The following is a 24,231-nucleotide window of genomic DNA, read 5'->3' on the forward strand; positions in this document are numbered from 1 at the left end:
TACAAAATTGTGGAGAGTTTTGAAAATAATTTTCATGATTTTTTATGAACAAGCAGCTGATCGAAAAAGATTCATCATTGATGGAAAATTTGAACGAAATATCATATTTTGCAATGTTTAATCTATCAAGAGGAGGACTCGAGGTGGAAAATTGAGTTCGGGGTGAAATTTATTATAATGGTAGTGTACATTTCGAATCTTCATTTATGAAAATATTGAAGCGCAATAGCCAGTCAGTTTCGAGAAAATGGCCCTCAAACTTTCAGCATAGTGTATGTACTAATAAGGTGCTGCCAAGCCTCCGAATAGTATTATGGATAAAGCACGGGCATAGCATACCAGAGACCCGAGTTCGATCCTGGGTGAGTATTTTTTGCTTTTTTTAAAAAAAAATTCTTCTAAATTATTTTTAATTTATTCAAAAATTTACAAACAGTTTTAATTTCTTTTAATTTTTATGCAAAAATAAATATTTATTCACCTAATTCTTGGATTATACTTTAATTTTTAGAAGATAAATAATTATAAATATGAATGCGTTTTTTAAACATTCAAAATTACTTAAATTAAATAACAATTTAAAGTTACTTTCAGTTAATATGTTATTCTTTTTTGTATGGAAGAATAAATGTAATTTTTCTTAATAAGTCAGTTTATTTAAAAAAAAACTATTATGTTTAACCATACAGTTCTTAAATTATAATTTTAAGTTAATTTTTAATTGATAAATATAATTTTAATTATAAAAAATAATTTAAATAATAAATAACGATAATTTTTGTTTTTGTTTTAACTACACGGAACTGTATTTATATCCATATCCGTAATTAAGAGAGCAGCTGAATTTAATAAAATGAAATCAACAAACATTCTCAATTTTAATAATTGAAAAGAAAAAAAGAATATTAAACAGGTGTTAAATTATGGAATACGTGGGCAGATGGTTCAAAATTTTTAATATCATGATATGTTATGCTATTTTCTGAAGAAACACAAAAAAAATTTTTAAGGTAAATGGAGTTTATTTTCCAATTGATCCTTTTAATGTTTCTTTTGTAGATATTCATTATTTACGAATTGTGCAAGATATTAAAATATATCTATCTTGTTTCAAATGTTTTAATGATAATTGTTACTCTGGTTCTTGTACATAATAAACAATTAATGAAATATTTTTATGATGTCAGTAATTAATTAACATTTATCATCATTTAGGTTATGTTTGTAATTATTTTTCCTGCTTCAAAATAAAATTATGATTCAAGTATTAGGTGAATGAACATTTATTTTTGATTGATAAAAGAGTTGCTCATTAATTAAAACTGTCTGTAATTTTATTTAAATTATTTAAAAAAAACGCGTTTATATCTAATTTTTAAAAAAAGAAGTTATAATTCATGTAATAAGAAAAAATATGTTTATTTTTCCATACAAAAATGAGTATCGTATTAATTGAAACTAACTTTGCATTGTTAATTTTATTTAGGTAATTTTGAATGTTTAAAAAAACATATGAATTAAAACTGTTTGAAAATTGTTGAATTATTTTGAAATAATTTAGAAAACAGATAAAAGATAGCAAAAATGCTTACCCGGACCGAACTCGGATATTGGAAATGCTGCTCCAGTGCCTTATCCTCTATAAACTATGCTGAAAGTTTGAGGGCCATTTTCTAGATATTGGCTGGCTATTGCTCCTTAATATGTTCATGAATGAACATTCTAAATGTATACTACCATTATACTAAATCTTATCCCGAACTCAATTTTCCACTTCGTTCTCTCCCCTTGAATGACCATGTTAAGCAGTCTGTTCAGTAGACATTATTAAAAAATCGAGAACATAATCAGCATTATCCCATTGAAAATGTCACAATTTTTGAGGAACAAATGGCTATTAGTGACATAAAGCAATTACCTGGTTTCTTGATGACTTTATTGCTGAAATTAAATATAAAATTTAATGCATTTGCTCAAGAAGTCTGGGACTTTTCATTACTAACCAAACCTAATTGTTTGGAGAAAACTATTAGTAAGAGAATTGAAAGAGTTTGGAAAAAATTTCTAAAAAGAAAAAAAATTATTTACATTTTAATGAAATAATTTTTTTTTTATATCTATGCTTTGTTTACGTAAACAAAGCATAGATATAAAAAAAAAATATTTACATTTTAATGAAATAATTTTTTTTTATATCTATGCTTTGTTTACGTATATTCGTAATTTTTTCTCTCTCAAGAAATTGGAAGTATTGATAAAGTAGCATTAAAATGTTTTTTGTATTATTAGCAGTAGTGTAATGAGATAACTTTATATATGCAATAAAAATGCGTTAAAAAGATTTTTCAAAATATGTAGCAATTATTGGTGGTATTTAATATTTTTTTTTATAAAATTGAATACTTTCTTTGTTAACACCCAACTCCGTTGATTTCATCGTAACATGTAGTCCTGTTATCAAAAACTCTATTCTAATATTGATTCTATTTTTTCTCGAAAGACGTTTAAAGGGGGCTTATTTTTTAAGGTGCAATTCAACTATGCACTTGCGTTTTGGATTTAAACTAGATTTCAAAGAGCAGAGGATTCAAAAAGGTTAAACCAAGAGAGCAATGAAAGGTGGAAGTTAACTGGTAGTTTAGTGTTTTTTATTTCGTTATTTAGAGTGTTCGTCGAATAAAAAACATAAACGTGTTACTTCAATTTTCATATATTTTCTGGCGTATTTCATTGTGATATATTGCATAAATTTTTAGAGTTGTAAAATGTTTCAGAGATTGAGTAGACCATCAGTAAAAAAAAAAAAAAAAAAAGAAAAAGAAAAAAAGAAAAAAAAGATTGTTATATTTTATTTAGTAAAAAAAAAGAACTATCATTAATAATACTGAATTCTTAAACATAATACTTAACTTTTTTTCCCAATTCAGATCTAAGTCTCCAAAACATAGACGGTCCAAAGATAGGGAAAGATCTAGGTCTTTTGGAGGCTCTCCCTTTTCTTCAGTTTCATCATATTCATCTAGAAGCTCGTCATATTCTCGTAGTTCCTCAAGTATGTCCAGAGGCTTAAGTTCGAGAAGGTAAATAAAAATGTAGTATTAAATTTAAAATAAATTTAGATGTAAAATTCTTAGATCTGTGTTGTTCAATATACTTGTGGATAGATTCTACATTAATTATTGAATTGTAAATGTTCTGTGAAAAGTTAATTTTATTTTACTATATTTAAAAGCTCAATTGTTTTTAAAAAATATTTAGAGCCATTATTAATTCATGATTCTGACTGAGAATTAATAATATTTTTATTCAAACAAGGATGTGCATGTTACTTTGAATATTGCTGCAATGAAATAGGTTTTTTCTTGTTGAACAAGATTATTATTTCTTATGGGAAATCAAGTATATAAACATTTGGGTTTAAAGTTAAAAATTGCTTTGAATTTTTTAATTAAGGCTATAGTTTAACTTAAATGGAAAAATTGAATCTGTATAAGCAGGATTTCAAATAAAAAATATTGATGCAGTGCTTCACAGCTTCATTTAGAAAGCTAATGTCATATATGGGGGAAAACAATTCTGGTAAAGGAAGTAGGTGATGTGTCCTCTAAAACAATTCCTTTATTGCCTTACACGATTATTAAGAAATAAATTCAATCTTCTTAAAAATTAAGATGTCTTCATTAAAACAATTTATATCTATAATGTATCTTTGTTAAACCATGACCAGACAGCAACATTCTTCAAGCAGGAAAGCAGGGTATATGAGAAATATTCTGAGTATAACACTTAGAGCTTATATTGCTTAGAAGGGTATTTCACATAAATTTGGCTGCAGTAACATTTATTTTACGCATAAAAATAAACAATGCATGTAATTTAGTGAAATCTGAATTCAAATGATAAAAAAAACAATTATTATATTATTATTATATATATAATATGCACGAGCTGTGCATACAAGTTATGTTTCAAAAGATTAACATGTTGAAGGTTTCAAACCTCTTAGGTTCAGTTATTGTTAGCAATAAATTTATTCCTGAACATGCTAAGCACGGATATCCTTTATGTCAAATTTTGTAAAAGGATGTAAAATTTAAATGGTTTTATGAATACCGAACTGCCTTTGAAAAATTAAAAGAAGTTCTAATAACAGAATCTGCTTTGAAATTCTATAATCTTTGTGTCAATTTAGTTTCAATTGATGATCCAAATCTGCCTTTATTTATTCTTTACTAGCCGCCTTTGGCGACCAGCCGAGTCGCCAATCGTAATGCTCGTTAAGATTTTAATAATTAAATATTTTATGTAATTCCTACTTTAATAGCTTCTTTGTCAAAATATTTTTAAATATTTAAATGACTTCAAGTTTTGATAGTCATACAATTCACTCATAATATTATATAGGCCTTCATCTCGTAACGTAATATGTATCTCTCTAATTTTCTGTTAGCTCCCGTAGAATTTATGCTTTAAATTAAAGTGGAAATGATTAATCTGCAATTAATATAATAATATTTTTTCTGAAAGAAAGCATTTTTTTATAATATGATTACTGAAAACAGAGTCACTGAGCATTTAAACCTTATGGGCACTAAAGAATATCTTTCTTAATTTATGTAATATCTCAAGAATTTGCCAACAAAATTTTCTCAGATTCATCATGAGCAAATCAATTAATTAACAATGTTTAATTTTAAATGCATTAAACACTAAGAAAATAAACAGAATCGTTTAAAATAATCGGTCGAAAACAGGTTAAAAAAACTACTTATGAAAAGATGTACTTAAAACTATAAGCATATACAAAATATAACTAACATAAATACAATTTAATCGTAAAAGCATACAACTAACCTAAAAGTAATTTAAATCAAGTCCGCATCCGTTGAAAATAGTTGTCAACAATCAGAACACAATGCGCATGCGTAAATTTTCAACGTCAGTTATGGTAACGCAAATGCGTGAATTTTTCTACGCCAGTTGAGGTAACGCTATGCAGATTAGAAATTTTTAATTTCCTTTATTCTGTTTTATTTTAATTCAAAATTACTTCGGAATGAATCTGAAAAATCGATTAATTAACAATGTTTAATTTTAAATGCATCAAACATTAAGAAAATAAACAGAATCGTTTGAAATAATCGGTCGAAAAATGTTAAGCCTAGCTTCATTAGCATGGGGGAAAACAAACTGAAGCCTTACTCATTTGGCGGTGGGGAAAGGAAGATATTTTTCGCGGGAAAGTTAGTTTTTAATTAATAATTAAAATTCTAATTAAAAATTTAAAAGGGCCCCAGGTGCACATTCCCGACCTCCAAGGTATACATGTACCAAATTTGGTAACTGTGGTTCAAACGGTCTGGCCTTTAGAGCGCCAACACACACGCACACGCACATTGAGCTTTATTATAAGTATAGATTAAAACTGAAAGCTTAAAACTAGTGACACAACATCTAAGAATACAGATTGAAATCCAGCTTAGAGCCATATCCAATCTATACACCCTCCTGTTGTAGATTTAATTTAATCTGACTAAAAAAAATTCCTCCCGGGATTGAGAAAATAATTTTATTTTTCCCGTACCGCTTTCCTTTTAGAGAAAGTTGCACCTCCTGTCCTGATGAAGATATTTATTTTAATCAAATTTCTACAAAAGCAGTATTAGAAGTACAAAAAATTAGAATGTTTATGAATGATGTTCATTTTAACTGAAATATTTATTAAATATTTGCACATTCATGAAATAATTACACTTCTCTGAAATATATATATAGGCAATTCAATTAACAAGTACTCAAATCATGATAATATAAACAAAGGCAGATTATAATAGGCCAGATTATAAATTCCAGTATAGAAATAGAGAATATGCAATGTTAGAAGAAAAAAATAATTTTACCTTACATGGATTTATGAAGATCTAAACTGTAAAGCTGTCGAACTTTACATTTAATATTACTTGATACAGTTTTTAATGTCGCTACTCCTCCCTTTCCATCTCACCCAGTTCGGACTTCAATCACTGTCCTGAGTCTCCACATCTGACTCAATCTATTGTCATCTCCTATCAGGATTACTACATTTATATAAAATTCAGCTGTTGCATTGACAGATTCTACACGGTTAGAACTTTGAAGTCGGTTGATATATTTTCTTTTACACCTTTTCCAGAACTAATTGAATAGTTCTTAAAATGTTTTCATTCGAACCGTTTTCGTACTTGATATATTTACTTATCTACCCAATGAGACAGAAAAGCTAATCTCTTTACAACTAAAAAATTGCAGAAGTGAGAGGAAATAGTTCCTCAGAAACCTTAAATACATACATAAGAAGCCGCGAATCAATTATTAGTTCAATTCTTCAAAGCTTACCTAAAACTTTTCTTACACATGTTGTATTTATGCAAGCCCTCCCAATATTCACTGCACCAAGCGGCACATTCAACAGTATAATTCCATAAAATGCCTTTTTTAAAAAAAAGTAATTTTGAATCTCGGGATCAGATAAATTGGAAAAGAGTTTTTCCAGTCCAAGTTCAGCAACTGTAAAAGTCAAAGCATTGTTCGAATTATAACGCCTTTTTTAGAAATAAATCTCTGAATTTCTAAAAGGAAATATTCAGTGCTTAAACTGAAAACCATTTCAAGATTAATTGCGTGTGTAGCTACAGTTAATAAATCTATGTAAGCCTTTTTCGGTGTTATTTGCGAAAAAAGACTGACGAAATCTGTTTCCACTTTCTCTAAAGGATGATTTGTGTAAATTCTGTTGATTCGTAGCGGAGCTACTATGTGTCTTCCTTACTTTGCCTTAAATTTTTTGTAAGCTAAGCATTTATTCAGACATGATTTTGCTGTCTGTTTACCGCGCAAAATTCAGTATCATTTGGATTTGCGTAAGTATGTCAGATACACATCATGATGTTATCTTATATGCTTTCTTAAAATCAAAAGCTTGGAGAATCTTGGTTTGAGCAGAGGTTTTTCGTAGTTCGCAATCTTCCTTCTAAGTATATAAATCCGTCTTCAGTTAATATTGGATTTAAGCAAAAAGAAACTAGAATTATTTTTAATATACTTGGGTTCTTCGTATCCTGGTAATCCTTTTCAAACTTTGTCAGGTGAACAAACTGAATCCGATATTTTTCAGCATTTACTTAATCACTTGCTTTTTGAAAGGCCTGATCTTTTTTCTTTATTAAATTTGCAGTTACTTAAGAATCGTGTACTGTTGGGAGTATTCCTTAAAACTTTATTTACATCACTATAACTGTAAAGGTTTAAAAAGAGTTCAACTACCTCTCAACATGTTTTAAAAAAATTTTTAGTCCTTTTTTTTTTTTTTTTTGTTTTGACCAAATCACGGTCGGAAGTAAATGCGACTTCACAGTTTACTATATCTAACTCGATCAGCCAAGTAGAACCTGTCCACAAAATTTTATCATTCAGGATATTATGAATGTATGTCACGAAGTATAAGTAATGTCACGAGTGTAAGTAACGTATAAAACATGTCACGAAAGAATTTGTTAGCTGAGTTTATTTTTCCATTGCAAAAATGCGAATTCATAGGGTTAGTTTATTATTATTATTATTACTGCTATTTATTTCTTTGGCCCTGTTTTGAACGTCGTGCTTTCGTTCTGGAGAAACACCTTTAATCCAGTTTAGACAAGTCTGTTCATTACATCAAAGGAAAAAAGTATTTCCCTTTATTATTGGACATGTCATTCTCAAATAAACTCAAAGTCGAGCTGAAACCAAAGTACCTAGCAGTTGCAATCGTGGTGAGATAATCGTCTTTTAGACGTGTTGGTGGAAATTTGGAAATGATGGAATTGGTGTTTGACGCCGTTTGAATGTTTCATTCTAAAATAAGCCACCAAACCATAAACTGTAGGTAGGTCCGGTATCAGAAAATATATGCAATTCCAACAGTTAATGTTTTCGTTCAAAGAAGTAAAGTCGAGGTACACACAAAAATCACTTCGTGAAGTCACTCTTTAAATTTTAAATTCGTGTCCAGAGGAAGTGGTTCATCTCTAGTAAAATCGTTTTTCCACAGTTGCTGAATTAATAGCTTGTTGCAAATTGGGAAAGGTATTAGACGACCTAACATATCAACAAGCATACCGTATATGATTCGTTTCGTAGGAATCTTTTCGTGCAATTTTGGCATTTGATTTCGGGCAATCTTTAGAGTATCTCTTTTGTAATCCGTAATAAATCCACAAACCTTTAACGGGATATCAGAATCTAGTAATAGCTAGGCGGCATTCTTAATTATTTTCTTTCCATATATCCAAAAAGTTCGAATAATTTGTCGGCCGTTAATGCAAATTCATTCTTGTTTCTCTAAGAATAAAAGACACTTCCATGGATATTAACGCAACTTCCTCAGATTCAGCGCCACTGATTCACGAACGTTCGTTCATAACAGAGCAAGTCCATTTAAATAAATGGATTGCATTTAACGTCAAATGGCACGTGTTTGCGTCCTAAAGATTCTGATTGTTTAGTAGTTCCTTTTAATTCCGTAACTTGTTTAGGAAGAAGTATGAAATAACTTTTACGTGCATCATTATTCGATTCAAAGTTTACCTCTAAGTTACAAAGTTAAAATTACCTTTGATAATATTATCTTTTAACTGTTCGTTAATAATATTTTTGTATTTTGAGTAGAAATTTTCATTCTGCCTGAACTTATTATTTAAGGTAAATAAACGTCGCCTAGCGATTTCATAATTATTAGTTAAATCTTTATGGTTTCCGAGGTAAACCTCGAAACACGGTAACGTCATTAAAAGTCCTTAAAGACTGCTTATTTTTTATGTTTCTTATATAAGGGTCTTAAAAGTACCTATTCTTTATCCAGGTTCTTATATTTTCCTTCTCAGGGGGAGGGGATCCCATTTCACCACGTTATATCTGCTCGAACGTAGACTGTATTTTCTTTGCGGTATCGAATCTTTTAATGTTTACCGGATATCAATGAATCCGGAGGCCAGTGGAAAAAGTTTTCTCAATTTACGAAAATGATAGAATGGGGAAAATATATCTTTTCCATCTACTTAACTCTTCTTTTATCTCCTTTGGTTTGTTTCGACAAGGGGAAAAGTCCTTTCTCTTCACAGATTATTTTATGTATTCAAAAAACTCTACTAATATTAGTATTTAACAGGAAATCGGTGTTTTTCTGTATGTAATTACTTGTTTGCGAAGCATATGTTAATTATATTTCCACGTGATTTAGTAGCTCGCCATGAATGTATTTTTTAAATATTTTTACCTCAATTAATTTTTAGGCAAAAGTTTAGAACTTCTGAACTATGTACCGAAAAATGTGTATTTCAGTTATTGTGGACTAACAAAAGTTAATAAATGCACCGAATGATTGAAGGCTTCTAAAAATGAAAGTAAAGAAAACGTTTATGATGCTCCAAAGTTATTTGTTGACCATTTGTAACTTTTGCCAAAAGATACCAAAAATAAATTAATGGCAATAAGTTTTTTCTTTTTCTTTTTCGTATACAAACTATTCAAAGAGAAAGAAATGTAATCGCCAGAAAAAAGAACTCGAGATTCTGCCCAATCTTCTTGATTCAAACCTCCTAATAAAACATTTTTTAAAATTATGCCTGTATGTGAACTAAGTAACATAAACAGCTTTGAGTTGGAATTTCCTAACACCAAATTGGCAGATTACTATCAAATTTTGAACGAAATCCATTTCCATAAAGGCTTTTTTTTTTGTTTGTGTGTGTGTGTTTGTATGAGTACAGGTTAATACGATACCTTCAAAACGCAAAATGCTACGTCGGTAAAATTTTTCACACAGTTTTAGCATCTAAAGTGTACATCCATATCAAAGTTTTGAGCCAGATCCGTCGAAGAATTGATCACCTGTTTATCTTTATGTTCGCTTCAAAGGAAATACTGTGCCACGCAACAACTTAGATAAATGAAATTTGTTAAGTAATATTGTTTCTAAAATTGCCGCTCTTTTGCAATTTCGGATTCAATTAACCGATCAAAAATTTCCGCGCGTTTCCATAGTTTTTTTTATTACTGGACCTCCGAAAATAAAAATAAGAAAATCTGCGTACTCTTGGCTTTCAAGCTCTTATCCAAAGTTCTTACTTTTTATGCCGGAGGATGAGGTGATAAAATTTTTCTTAAGGTATAAACAGTGAAGTATTGGAGAGACGTTTTCAGCTTGTTTCATATGTTTTGCGGAACGTATTAAACCATTTTTTCAAATGTATCAAAGTAATGATTCACTTTTGACTTTTTATGCATCTGATATTCAGAAATTAGTAAAACTATAATTAAATTCTTTTCAAAAAATGTTTTGAAAGAAAATTTCTCAGTTGCAATTATTTTTTTCAGTAAATTGCTAATGCGATTGTAATTTTTCTAATAGTGCAGAATTGAAAGAAAAGAAAAAGTGCAGGTATAAGAGGGAACAAATTATTGGCAAGTTTTACATTTCGCAAAAGGAATATCTGATAAAGATATGCTTTACAAGAGTGATTGTCAGTAGCTTATGTATAAAAAAAAAAAAAAAATAAAAAAAAAATCCAATAAATTTTGCATCTGTAAGAAATTGTTTTGACAGAGAACAATTAAGTGTGAAAGAAAGAAACACGTTTTGTATTGTACTTTTATCAGAAAAGATAAAAGATGCTATTCTCTTGGGGTTTATAGATTTCTTGGTCAAATCATCTTTACTCGATTTCGATAATTTTAATATCAGGAAAATAAGATTGGATTAGTTATTTTTATCCTTTATTTGAAAGCCATAAATGTGGAAGCGAATGTGTCCATCCTCTGAAAGAACTCATTACAAAACGGTGTCTAAGATTAATTATAGGTTCTATTGTACATATTTACAGTTTTGGTACATATTATAGTTTGGGCACCTCATCGTGCTACCGCGGTTCACAGCCATTCAAACCGAACAGTCCAGCAAGTCTCTCTAGTCTCATTCAATATTCACTAGAGTTAGCGTTCTCCCTGGCGACGCATGCTCTCGTGGAGACTCACGACCGCGTCTACTGTTTTACCATCCTTCGTGACCTGTGGTCCACAGAGACATCACCATTCATGGAATACAAGAATACGGAAAGAGGGGGGGGGCAACCCCTCATAAAACAGTACTTTGCACAATATAAATTGTATACAGATAATGTTTAGGAGTTACTGCCCAATCTCTTCGTGTGATTAGCTGCCGTTGAAGTGAGATTTGGACCCTCATAGTTTCCAACTTTGCGAACATCATAACGATCATGGGGTTTGACAGCTACCACTTCATAAGGACCGTAGAATTTGGCTCTCAGTTTGAGACAGTTCCATACTGCATTCTCTGAATAGTCACCAGGTCAGCTTTCTTGTATGTATGGGCATTTTTTCTTTCCTTATTTTACACCCTCTTGTTCTCTTCTTGGATCTCCCGGATGTTGTCCTTCGCTTCATCTCGAAGCATTTCACGACAGTTCACCAGGTTGTTGATGTACTCCTCTTCCAGGATTTTGAGGATTCGTTGCTCATCCTTAATCTTCATTTCCACATCAGTCAGCAGCTTGAACGGAGAAAATTTTGTGCTTTTTGAAGTCGTAGAGTTCATGGTCTTTTGCACAACACCTATCCATTTAAACCGTTTGGTTGGATCTTCGATTGATAGTTTGGATAGAATAGGTATCAAGGTTTCGTACATCCTTTCTATTTGTCCATTTCCTCTGGGTATCCCCGTTGTAATGCTTAAATGTTCGGTTTTCTCATTTTTACAATACTCTTCAAATTCACTAGACGTAAATGTCGAACCTTTATCTGTAATAATACGAGATGGGTTTCCGAAACAAGTTTGCTGTTGATTTAGTTTTTGCATTGCTTCTATAGCTGATGTAGACTTAACCGGATAAAATCACACAAATTTAGTGAATGCATCTACCACAGTGAAAATATGCTTGTAATTCTTATTAGTGGTGGGTAATTGTCCGATAAAATCTTATGTGATATGTTGCAAGCGGAACACTCTCTTTAGGAATGGGGTTTAAAAACCCTTCTCCTTTTCCCTTTTTTCTGTTTATTAAAATACATTTAACACAATTAGAACTACTTCCTCGCCAGATTTTCTAATTTTAGGTAAGAAGTAAGTCTCTTTTATGAAATTTTCAGTTTTTCCTATAGCATAATGTCCTAATTCGTGACATTTCTTGGCAATTTCTACTTGCATAGCTCTAAGGACTACTATTTTTTCTCTATCCTCTTCGATTTTACAGAGTACTTTATTTTTAAGTGAGTAATTTTCAGCTTTACCAGATTCAAGGAGTTTCTTAATAGTTTTGATATATTCATCTTTTAATTGAACAGCCACAATTTTTGGTGTCACTTCATCACAGTCGAGCATGGTTACTCGTTAACGACTTAATGCATCGACATAACGCGTTTGACTCTCTGAGCGATGAATGATTTCATACTTAAATTCCTCAAGAGCAAGATCCCATCTAGCAATTTTGGGAGTTATTTCTTTTTCACTCATGGTTTTTGGGAATGCCGAATAGTCTGTGACAATTTTGATAATAGATAACTTCTTACAGATAACTGAAATAGTTTCCCAATAGATAACTGAGAGATTTTTTTAATGCCTGAGCTATTGCTAGGGCATAGCAGGAATACTTTTTGTCTTGAACCTATGTTTTGCGCCTCATAAAGTGTACAGGGTGAAGCTTCCGGTCATCCGATTCCTGCAATAAAATTGCACCATATCCAAATTTGGATGTATCACTGTGCAATTCCATTTTTGATCCCTGTTTAAAAATATGAAGGACTGGTTTAGTAGAGATAATGTCCTTTAGGTTTTTAAAAGCTTGTTTTTGTTCCTTACCAAATTTAAAGTCACTTAAGGGTTTTGCTATACTAGCATAGCCCTGAATAAATTTTCTGAAATAACCTTTAAGTCCCAAGAAACTTTGAACTAGATTGATATTTTTAGTTTCTGGTAATTTTGTACAGCCTTAGTTTTCTCTGGTGAGGGGTTTATAGTTCCATTGTGAATGACATGGCCTAAAAATTCAACTGTAGTTTTAAGGAAGTCACATTTTTTGAAATTAATGTCTAACCCATATTCTGAGGCAGTTTTTAGCATCTTTCCCAACCGTTGTATGCCTTCAATTTTACTGTTTGAGAGGATGATTATGTCATCCATGTATATCACTACTATACCTTCATTAATTAAATCACAGAATACAGTGTAAACAAATATCTGAAATACACTTGGACTGTTAGCTAATCCAAACGGACTTTTAAAAATTCGTATTGTCATGTACTTGTGACAAAGACTATATACTTCCTACTGTTCGGATGGACTTCTACATGGAAAAACCCATTTCTTTGGTCTATAGTTGAATAAACGGTAGCTCCTTGCAATTGATCTAATACATCATCAACAACTGGCAATGGAAAGCGGTTTCTTATCATTATCTTATTAATTAAACGAAAATCCAAGCACTCCCTTGTGGATCCGTTTTTTTTTTTTTTTTTTTTTTTTTTTACACAGAACTATTGGGGACGAAGATTCAGAGTTACTAGTTTGTATCACTTTTTCCTCTAGCCACCCTTTAATCTTTTTATCAACTAAGTATTTTTCATAAAATCCTAGCCTACTCGGCTGTGAATAAATTGCGTCATCTTTCAATAAATTTATTCTCATATATTCAAGTTACTTGTTTTTTATTTTATTCGAGGAATAGCTATTTACAAGTTCCTTAATTTTATTCTTAACGCAAGCATCTGTAATATGCGATAAATCATTACTCATATTTTCACTAGAACAATCAAGGTCACTCAATATAAAATCATTTTCACTCAGCAAAAAAGAATCTTTACGAGTACTCTTTACATCATTTTTCTCATTTATATATTTGCTCTGAAAATAAATCAGAAAGAAAATCTTTTTCTATTTTTTCTTCCAACGAGAAAAAAGAGTTGAAAAAATGAACCCAAACGAAATTTATTCTTTTTTTCATTTCCGGCGTATTGGGAATAATTCTGTCAGACGAGGATTCATCGCGATGGTTTAAATTTTTTTTTTTTTTTTTTTTTTTTTTTTTTTCATTTTCTTCGAGCAGTTGTTCATTATTCTTTTGCGTTATGAGCAATAGGACGAAATTTGATCAGCTACTGCGAACGGAATTTTAACTTTTTTTGCTTTGTTCCAGCGCGGTTTCGAAATAATGAATTTCTGCATTAACAGTCTGTCCGAAGCAACTTTTCAGTTCGATAAATCAGCCAGGTTCTTTAGGAACGTTTACCAGCGATCTTTTTATACAATTAATTCTAGCGCCACTGTCGATCAACGTTTTAATCCGTGTTTCATTAATAACAAGATTAGCGAATTCCAAATCTTGAAATAGCTCCCTTTGCGAAAACTTTTTCTTCTGCACGCCAGTTTGATGTATGGCTGATGATTCCATAACATTTTCTCGCTGTTTTACTTCGTTTGATTTAAAGAGTTTATCGTCTGTCCGCAAATGAAACAACCGGTTTTTTTTTCGTAATGCCTAAAGTTATCTTTATAATTAGGCTCACGATAGTTCGGTTTTGACTGACGATTGATTTTCCGATTTTGCCAACTTGCAGGGCCTGAATATGGCACTTTCGTTTCATGCAACAATTTTTCTTTAGACACAAAATATAGATCGCAGTCTTTTGCAAGCTTTAATGGCTCAAACCACTAATCTGATTGCCAAACAGCAATATGGGCCACAGTATCTTTATCTAGGGATTCGAATACTTTATCAGAAATAAACAAATGACAAAGCGATTTAAACTCGCTGACATTTCGCATTTTTAGATAATACTCAAAATTAGATCTTATTCTTGTTTGAAATAGAACATGCGTTTCTCGTACTTTCGTTTTGCTCATCGGAAATTTTTCAAACATTCCTGTGGAGAAAGTTGGAATTCAAGCAAAATCAGAGATTTTAATTTCTCATAATATTGTAACATCTCTTCACTAATATCAACAGCGCATTATTGGCTTTTTCTTCAAGGATTACAATCAATATTTCGGATTTCAAATTTTCCGGCACATTTTTTTTTTTAAATGCTCGTTCGAGCGATTTGAAAAATAATGCGAAATTCTCTGGCATTGAAGGAACTGCTAATGCTAAAGTTTTAACTGATTTTAGTAAGCTTTCCAGGTCTAGGAGCCCACTTGGCTCTGACTTCGACCTTCCATTACTAGTGTTAACATTTTGCGCGTTTTGAAGTCCAAATTCGGCTTGAATTCTACTAAGTTTAATCTTCTCTAACTCAATCAAATTTTCGCGCCGTCTTTCTTCCTCGATTTTCTCTTTTCTCTCCTCTATTATAGTATTTTGTAAATCTTTTACGTCCTCGGGATCATTTTTATAAATTCCTGTTTCCTATTAGCACTTTAAGTGTTGATATAGTGACAGATTCCGGCACCTCAACGTTTAATTCATGGGCCAAATTAAAAAGGTCCTCTTTCTTTGCTTTGTTTAAACTAGCCGTGCTTAGAATTGAAAAGTTCCTACCTTGACCCCAACACTCTCTTTCTAAACAGGTAATCAAATTTTTGAAGATGATTTTCTTCGATTTGTGGCAGCCATTGCCGTTTGTTCCAACCGATTAGTTTCGATTTCGATCCAGGCCGAAGTTGTGGGAGCGAATATGCCCATCCTCTGGAGGAACTCACTACAAAATAGTGTCTAGGGTTAATTATAGGTTCAATTGTACATATTTGCAGTTTTGGTACGTATTACAGTTTGGGCATCTCATCGTACTACCACGGTTCACAACCATTCAACCCGAACAGTCCAGCACCCGCTCTCTTGTCTCATTCAATATTCATTAGAGTTAGCGTTCTGCCTGGCACCGTCTGCGCCATCTCCTGGAGACTGTCACAGTCGCTTCTACATAAATTTTTTAAAAATGTGGTTTTGAAATTTATTTTCATTTTTTCTCATGGATAATCATCTGTTGAAAGTGGATCCAGCATTAATAAAAACATTGGAGTGGGAAATTTGAATGAAAAATATCACGTTTTATAACATATAGTCTATTACCACATAACAGTCTGGCAGAATCCACTCGGTAGACATGACTAAAAAATTGAGAATTTTAGGAACTTCAGCCCATTCAAAGTATCGCCTATTTTTTTTGGAAACAAATAGCAAAAGAAATAATTGTCAATGGCATGAAGTTAAAATCTGATTTCATGATCTGTTTTTAAGTTCTTAATCTTTTTTTCAAGGAATTGGAATGTTAATAAAGTAGCAGTATAATCCTTTTTCTTCTTATACTACTAACTTGTGTATTAAAATAATAAGATATATGTTGAAAGTCTTTTAATTAGATTTTTCTTACAAAACTTACATAAAAACGTTTTAAATAACTTGTTTTTAATCTTGGTGAAATATATTCGGTTATTTCTGGTAGTATTCTGTGTTTATATTCGTATAAAATTGGACACTTACTTTGTTCATTGACAACTTAATTTATTTCTACTGAGTTCATAGCCATCTTAATTATTTCATCGAACTCACAGTTCCATAAGTTAAAAAAAAAAAAAAAACCTGCTACTTTATAGTTAATTATTATTTTTCCTTAAAAAGTGCTTATTTCTTAAGATAATATTAGTCTACACACCCTGTTTTCTTTTAACATCTCTAGTATTTCCAAATCCGTATGGGATATTTCTCTTTTAATATTTATGACTATTGCTTCCAATTCCCTTAAATTCTTAACATTTTCATAGTTTAATTCCTCATTTACAACAGTACATTTTAATGTGCAAATCTTCACAATTAGATTATCGTTTTCCATTAACTACAAATTCAAACGCACTCTTGATAGCTACCAATCTCTTACGTAGTCTTACATTTATATCATTTAAAATTTTCCAAATTAACATATTTGCTTCTTCAGAATCTTCTATGTCAATTAATTCAATCTCCTTTTCGAAGTAATATTTCTAACCGACTCGGAGGGAACATCTATGTTTCCTAGATAATAAAATGTATCTTGATTGTTTCTACTTTGTTCCTTCATTGTAGATCGTTTCGGCTTTGTAAAAAGAATTCAAACCTATTGTTCTGATCTTTGCTTTCCGAGTGCATAGATAAGTTCTTCTTGACTGATAAACTTTAATCCCAACCAGTCAGCTTTGTCTTTTTTAATAAAAATTCTGATGAAATTCCCATCGCATAAACAACGGAAGGATACCATTTCACCCATATCGTCTTCAACATTTGCAGTGAAACGTCTGTAAACTTACCGAGTTCGAATTCTTTATTTTCATTGCAGAGCAGAAGCATTCTGTTTGAAATTTTTGTCTCGTGGCTGAGAGATTTTTCTCATTGCTCTCATTTGTTTTTTATTTATATGAAAGTCACAAATTAATTCATTATGTGGTTCATTGCAATTTTTGCAAAGTTGAATCTTTTTCCAACAGAATTTAACTCTGTGTGAGCTGCCTTAAGCTGACAAAACATCTGCCTTTATTTGACAATGTCTTTTTCTTTCATCTGCTGTAAGTGGGCGTTCATAATTCGATTACAAACAAAACAAAGCTTCGCTTTTCAGCTGCAGTTATTAATTCAGATGTTGTAGACGTTTTATATTAAAAAACAGTTTAGTTTTAGTGTAACTACTGTACTTTAAAGGATTGCGAATTGAATTGCTCATAATAGTTCTTTTGATTCCTCCACAAAAGCGATCTTTCGAGACATTTGATTCTTTTCGCAAAAAATGAAGTAAATCTTTAATGACAAATACTTATCCAACTTCCGATGTCTACTATGCTGTAAATTTATCTCATCGGGAATTTTTTGCAACATTATCGAATAAAGAAGATTGCTAGACATGTCAACAGCAACGCCTACGGATTTTAACGATCTAACTTGTATTTCCAGTGCATCATACATTCTTCTCAACGTTGTTACATTAGACAAGGGTTTGGGGATTCAGTCCTTAACAATTTTTTCATACAACAAGAAGTAAATAAATTTGTCCGTCAGAGCCATTTTTTAATTAATGCAATTGAAAAATCATAGTTTTGCTCAGTTAAAGCGAGTCCTGAAACTGCGGCTAGAGTTCTTCCCTTCAAATATGTAATTTTTTTTTTTTCTATTTTGGAGGTAAATTCGTTACCCAAGTTCCAAAAATTCAATCATTCACTACAGTCTTCACTAAATATAGAAATGTTCAGAGGAGGTAGTTTAATAACATTGTTTTCATTAATAACGTGCCCTTCTAGCAATTCCAAAATATTATTTTCTTTATTATTATTCCGCATTTTGTTTTTCCACAAAACATTTAATTCATTTTCTAATAATGTTACGCGTCTCTCAAATTCTGTTTTGCTAGAAATACTTTTTCTCAATATTTATCACTAACTACACTGGTGTGCAAAACTTAAAGAACAGTTTTTTGCCGTAACTCCACGAGAAATCATCTGAGAGAGATGAAATTCAGAAATGAGAGACGCTATTTTGTACTCAAACGATGACTTAAGCATAGTTGCGCAAAAGTAAATACAATGCATATAGTATGGAATCAAATAAAAAAAGGCTTTATTGAACTCATAGTATCGCTACACATAATTGTCTGTCCAAGAGGAAGAACAACAAGTAGATGTTCCTTAGTGTAGGATATGCCCTCTCCTTACTGTAATGGTTGCTTCGCACCGTCTCTTCATACTCAGCACCAGATTGTCCACCAGTTCTTGAGGTAAGAGAACCCGTATTCCTCAATCAGCATCTGTTTCAGTTGTTGGGTGTTCCCCGGAGGATGTAATCGTGCTGCAAGGCGTCTCCCCAAAGCCTCCCACACATGTTCTCTGGGATTTAAATCACGAGAGAATGCCGGCCAATCCATTGGAGTGATTCTTTTTTTCCAGTAGTAACATCAGCAGTCCGGTGTAGCCGTGCATTGTCATCCATAAAAACGAAGTCTGGTCCAATAGCACCTCGAAACAGATGCACACGAGGAAGAATCACCTCCTTACAATAGCTCTCTCCGCTTACAGAACCTCTGTCAAAAACGTGTAGCTCAATCCGACCGTTTAGCATAATGTCTCCTCGACGACAAATCCAGGACCACTATAGCGATCTCTTTCCGTGATGTTACTGGGATGAAACCTTGTCCGGACTTTCTCTTAATCAACTGGCGTTGAGAATCATATGTGGCACTGAAACGACTCTCCTCCTTGAAGAGCACACAACTTCCTTCATTAGATGTCCAGTTTTTGTGCTCCTTACACCACTCTAAACGGTGCCACAGATGGCCAACTTTCAAAAGGATGTAACGTTCAGTGCGCGAATAGGCCACTTTTGTGAAGGCCACAGTAAACCGCGACATTTGTCGCCCTGTTGCAGCATACAGTTGCTGAGCAGTGGCGCTTGCTGACTGGTATCGGGCTCTTTTCACCTGCAGGATGATATATAGATCATCTAATGCAGTTGTTTTCCTAGGGTGACCACCACCAATCTTTCTAACAACTGTATCTATGGTTTGGAAGGTTTTCCAAGCGCGCGAAGCGACACTTTTGTTGATTCCGAACCATTCAGCTACACTGGTCATACTGCGTCCTTCTTCCAGCTTTCCGATCATTCTTCCACGTGTGAAGTCGTCCGGGTGATTTCTTTTAGCCATATTTCACGAAAGAATTCACTTGCACTTGCAGCGAATCTTTAATTGGGTATCCGTTCTTCCTTTCCTTGTAATCTTGAGCTGCGCTCGCCGACGAGTTCTCGTTTTGCGTACACTCACATCGCCTATGATGTTTTTCTCCCTGACATTTGCATACTCATAATCTTTCTACTGAATTGCGTGTTCATTGTACTGGTCGCAATAACCCCTTTTCTACAATTTCATGGCTACCTGCTTAAAATTTACATTGTTGCTTAAGTTTTGCGCATCAGTGTATTAGTTCCAATTTTGAAATATTGAAGTATTTTGTTTCATTATGTAATCGTTTTAATTCATCAATTTTCTCATTTAACTTATTTTTAAATCACAAAGAGATTCCATCCTATTTGCTTTAGTAAATTCTTCATTAAACGGTTAAGCAGCCGTACTTTCAATTTTGTTTACAAGTCATGTAAGCAACCGTCTATTAGCCGTTCGTTTAATATTAATTCTACCCATTGTTTACAAATCTCCAACACATGACGTAATTAGATATCGAATAATTAGTATGAGGAATCTGCGTTAGTCAAAAGAATCGCTACATCAAAATCCATAATTTTCTTAAACACATTACTGAAAGCAGGGTTACTACGCCATCGAGAGAACAGGAAAAACACATGGAATTAAAAAGTCGTCTTTAAAAAACAGGGAAAATGCAGGGAAATTTGAAGTTTTTCATAAAAAAAAAAAAAAAAAAGGGGGAGAAATACGAGGAATTTTCAGTGTCTTAGTTTTTTTTTTTTCCCCATTTAAAAAATGCCGATCTCTAACGATTGCAAGAACGTAGTCATAGTTTCCACAAAACGAAACAATATCATTCGCGATTGTGTAATGCGAAAGTCACCTTTTTTCTCTCCCCTCGTTTTTCTGTATATATTCCATAATGTAATAATATTCCATTATTGTATATAATTCGAGTTCCGATTTGCGAGACATTTGTTCTTTTTCCATGAGATTCCTGAATTGCAACTAATGAACATACGCGAGACTTCTGTTACTGCTTAAAAGTATAGAATGCATTTCTCTGGCGAAATTAGTGACATTCAGTCTGCAGAAGCAGTTTTTTTTAAATAATGAGTTGCTCAAAATCCGTATGTAATACAAAACGGACAGATAAAAAAATATAAATCCTGATTTTGCAGAATGGGTTCGAGAAGTTCCACAAAATCAATTTGTCGCGCACTGCTCGCTTTGTAAGAAGATAGTAAGCCTAAGTAATATGAGAAAACAGGCACTTGCTAGTCATATTAAAAGAGGAAAACAGTCACGACTCCTTGCCATTTCAAAAGAGTTGATGTTGGACTTAATATCTATAAGGAATGGCATGTGAAATTCGAAAACGTCAGATTTAATATCAGAAAATAAACCGATTTCGAACTATGCTCAAGAACAATCATTTAAACTTGAATTTTTATGGGTATTAAAACTTGTTTGCCTCACTCGCATTCGTCATTTAATTCTTTCACTGATTTTCATAATAATTTCACATATGTTCACTGAAAGTGAAATAGCCAAAAAATGTACGTTAGGTCATAAAGAAATATTGTATTTTATTTTTTATGGATTAGGCCCATTAGCTCCACGAAATCGATTGCTGAAAAATCTGCAGAAGATGTAGAAATTGATAACCGAATTCTAGAATTGGCAAAAATGAATAAAAAAATCTTGCTTTGTAATGCTTTTTGTTAAGTAATCATTAAATAATTTGTATCGTAACAAAAATGTTTTGTGTTTTTTCCTCCCAAGCCCTTAATTTTGTGTGACTAACAATTAAAGGGTATGGCCCCTTTCCTTAATATGCAAATTTTGTCTTGCTAAATTGTAGATAATAAATAATTTCTGTATATAAATGTATTAATAATAATTCTTTTTATGCACTATTATTCTGAATAATATTAAATTACTCCTACCTCCCATTGCTTTTTCCACTCCTTAAAACCGTATTTCATTATAACTAGCACATGATTGTTGTTCTTGCATTTTCTCGTATCTTGAATATGTGTACAAGGAAAACACAGGGAATTTTTTTTTCCAGGTTTGAGTGGCAACCCTGGAAGTTCTTTATTCTCTATTCGCGTCTGATGATCACCAAAAAGATGTATCGAATTAGTTTCAGTTGATGATCCAAATCTGCCTTTCCACTATTTATTAACACTAAACAGATAATACTATGACACATATAAGTATACAGATTAAAATTCATATAGCTTAGAGCCAGATCCAATCTGCACACTTTCTTGGAGGTAGGTTCAACTTAATCTAACTTTAAAAAATCCTTTCGAAAACAATTTTTATTTTCCCTTGAGAGAAAGTTCCAACAACCCTTATGTAATCTGTCATGTTTGTGCTAAAGCATCGTTTAAAAGTGTTAGAGCTGTATTGAAAGAGCCTTATGTCTTTAAGATGTTGCACGCTATAACATATCACTTCAGAACTTTAAGAGATTATGAAAAAAACTTATACAATAACAGTATTAGAATGTCTCTCCATTGATGCTTATGGCTAAGTTTATTACTACCTTCGTGGCCAAATGTCTTTCTTCTTGACCATATGTTTTTTGCTTGACTCAAAAACGGTAAAAATTCAAAAGTTGAGATATTTCGCTAATCTAAAAAGTTAAGTATGTTTGACTGTGGAATTAAATATTTAATACTAATATTGAAATTTCTTGTTAACTTCTACTTTCAATTCATTGCTTGATATCAGTGAAATCAAAGGAATAATTTTTGTGGTCCTCAGTACAATGGTGTTCATAGTAATTGGAAAAAAAAAAAAAAATGTACAAAATAATTGTTACCTTCTCTTTGAACTCATGGAAATTTTGGCCATCTTGGTGTTCAAAAAAAGATTATAATTTTCTTACTTAATGTTATTGTCTGTATTATCACTTCTGAATTAGCTAAATTTAATACTGTATGGTAACTTAAGAAGGAGGGATTACAACAGATGCCTTCTACAAGTAAACCTCTTGAATGAATCTTTGTTGATGTTGGGGGTTTCTTCTTTTATAATTCAACAATTCAACAAAAAATGGTTACATATTACAACAGACCATGCTACAAGCATACTTGAACTTTTACTTTAAAAAAAATGAAAATTCTCAAATTTACATCAGTATGTGACGGAAATTTCCCAATTCATGTCCTTGTAAAATTATTTACAGATTAAAATGCTGCATTTATTTCTTGATTTTAAAAAGCTCTTATGAAACTATAATATTAAATATTTTTCCTCAAAATAATGATGAAACATTATTTATTCTTTAGTTCCTAAAAATGTCAATTCTTCATCACCTAAAGTTCCAAGAACAAAAACACTGGCACAGGTTATCAATGAATATAATTTAATCCCTTATTTAATAACTAAATATCTTGCTGCATACTTGCTTGGTACTTATGATTCCTCTGCTGATCAAAATAGTTCCTTGTAAATCTGTTAACGAAACACACAACTTCACTTTACAAGAAGTAATGAAGATATATATATATTCCGGATTCTATTTTATTTGGTTTAATTTTGATACTTTTTTTCCTATTAACTTTGTTTTTATTACTAATTGTCTAGATTCATCTGTGTTTTTATAGTTGCGGCTCTCTAAATACAATGGTGCTTTTTCTGTTCTTTTTTTAGTATTTAGTTTGATTCAGAAATAATTTTTTAGTTTCGATTCCGAAATAATTTTAATTTTAGATTGTTTCAATAATAGGTTTTAATTACATAATGCTTATGTTTTTGTTTACTTATATATATATGTAATGATATTTAAAACTAACTTCAGTTTAATTAATTTCCAAGGTTTTATCTTAATTTAGCCCATAGTAAGCTCATTCTCTTATTTCTTGATCCAATTCCACTTTCTCTACTTAATTAATTCAAGAGAAGCTTTATAAAATTGCTAAATCGGCTAAACACCGACACATTCTCACGCTCCGTGTGAAGGGCTAGAAAAATGCTCAGTAAGCACATTCTTTTTAAAAGATCCCTGTGTTTCCCTTACATGTGATTGACATGCATCAGAAATCCCCATCAGAATCTTATTAATATATGAAGAAATATTTTCCCTATCAAAATCTTAGGTTATATAAGACGAGGGATAATTTATTTCGACTTCTGCTTTTGCAACGTGCTGTGGCGGACGTGCCTTGTCCGCGCCTTCTTGTAAATAATCATGCCTGCCTCCCGCGAGACAATAAAACGAACTTAAAAATAAAAAAAAATCTTTTCACTGTCTTCGAAACTGCATTCTGCTTCACATAAAATAATACTTATATAATGCATTAATTTTTTTTGAGAAAAATATTAATCTAAGTGAGCTTGTTATTTATAAGGAATTTGCCCTAATATTTGAAAATTAAGTCTTCATATTTCTGGCGCATATGAAATTATCAAACAGTGTTCTGAAGTTTCCTGTAAATCAATAATCCAATCAGTAATTCTTTGGCGAAATAATTCTTTGAAATTGTACTTGTTTGCAAATTAAGAATTTTCCATTCTTCAGAAAAACTCAAATTG

At 31.7% G+C, this 24,231-nt stretch overlaps 1 protein-coding gene across 4 annotated transcripts in view; it reads left to right on the forward strand.

The window, feature by feature from the left end:
* LOC129958872 (zinc finger CCCH domain-containing protein 18-like) overlaps positions 1–24,231 on the forward strand; it is a 97,086-nt gene that overhangs the window by 49,058 nt on the left and 23,797 nt on the right. For 3 of the 4 annotated variants that reach the window (XM_056071595.1, XM_056071594.1, XM_056071596.1), the window contains one exon: positions 2,928–3,080. The exons of the other annotated variant lie outside the window; for it this stretch is intronic. In XM_056071595.1, coding sequence (XP_055927570.1) covers positions 2,928–3,080 — 153 coding nt within the window. The remainder of the gene's footprint in view (positions 1–2,927; positions 3,081–24,231) is intronic. 4 annotated transcript variants of the gene reach the window in all.

The sequence above is a fragment of the Argiope bruennichi genome, chromosome X1 (assembly GCF_947563725.1).
Source record: "Argiope bruennichi chromosome X1, qqArgBrue1.1, whole genome shotgun sequence".
In the NCBI taxonomy this organism is placed as follows: domain Eukaryota; kingdom Metazoa; phylum Arthropoda; class Arachnida; order Araneae; family Araneidae; genus Argiope; species Argiope bruennichi.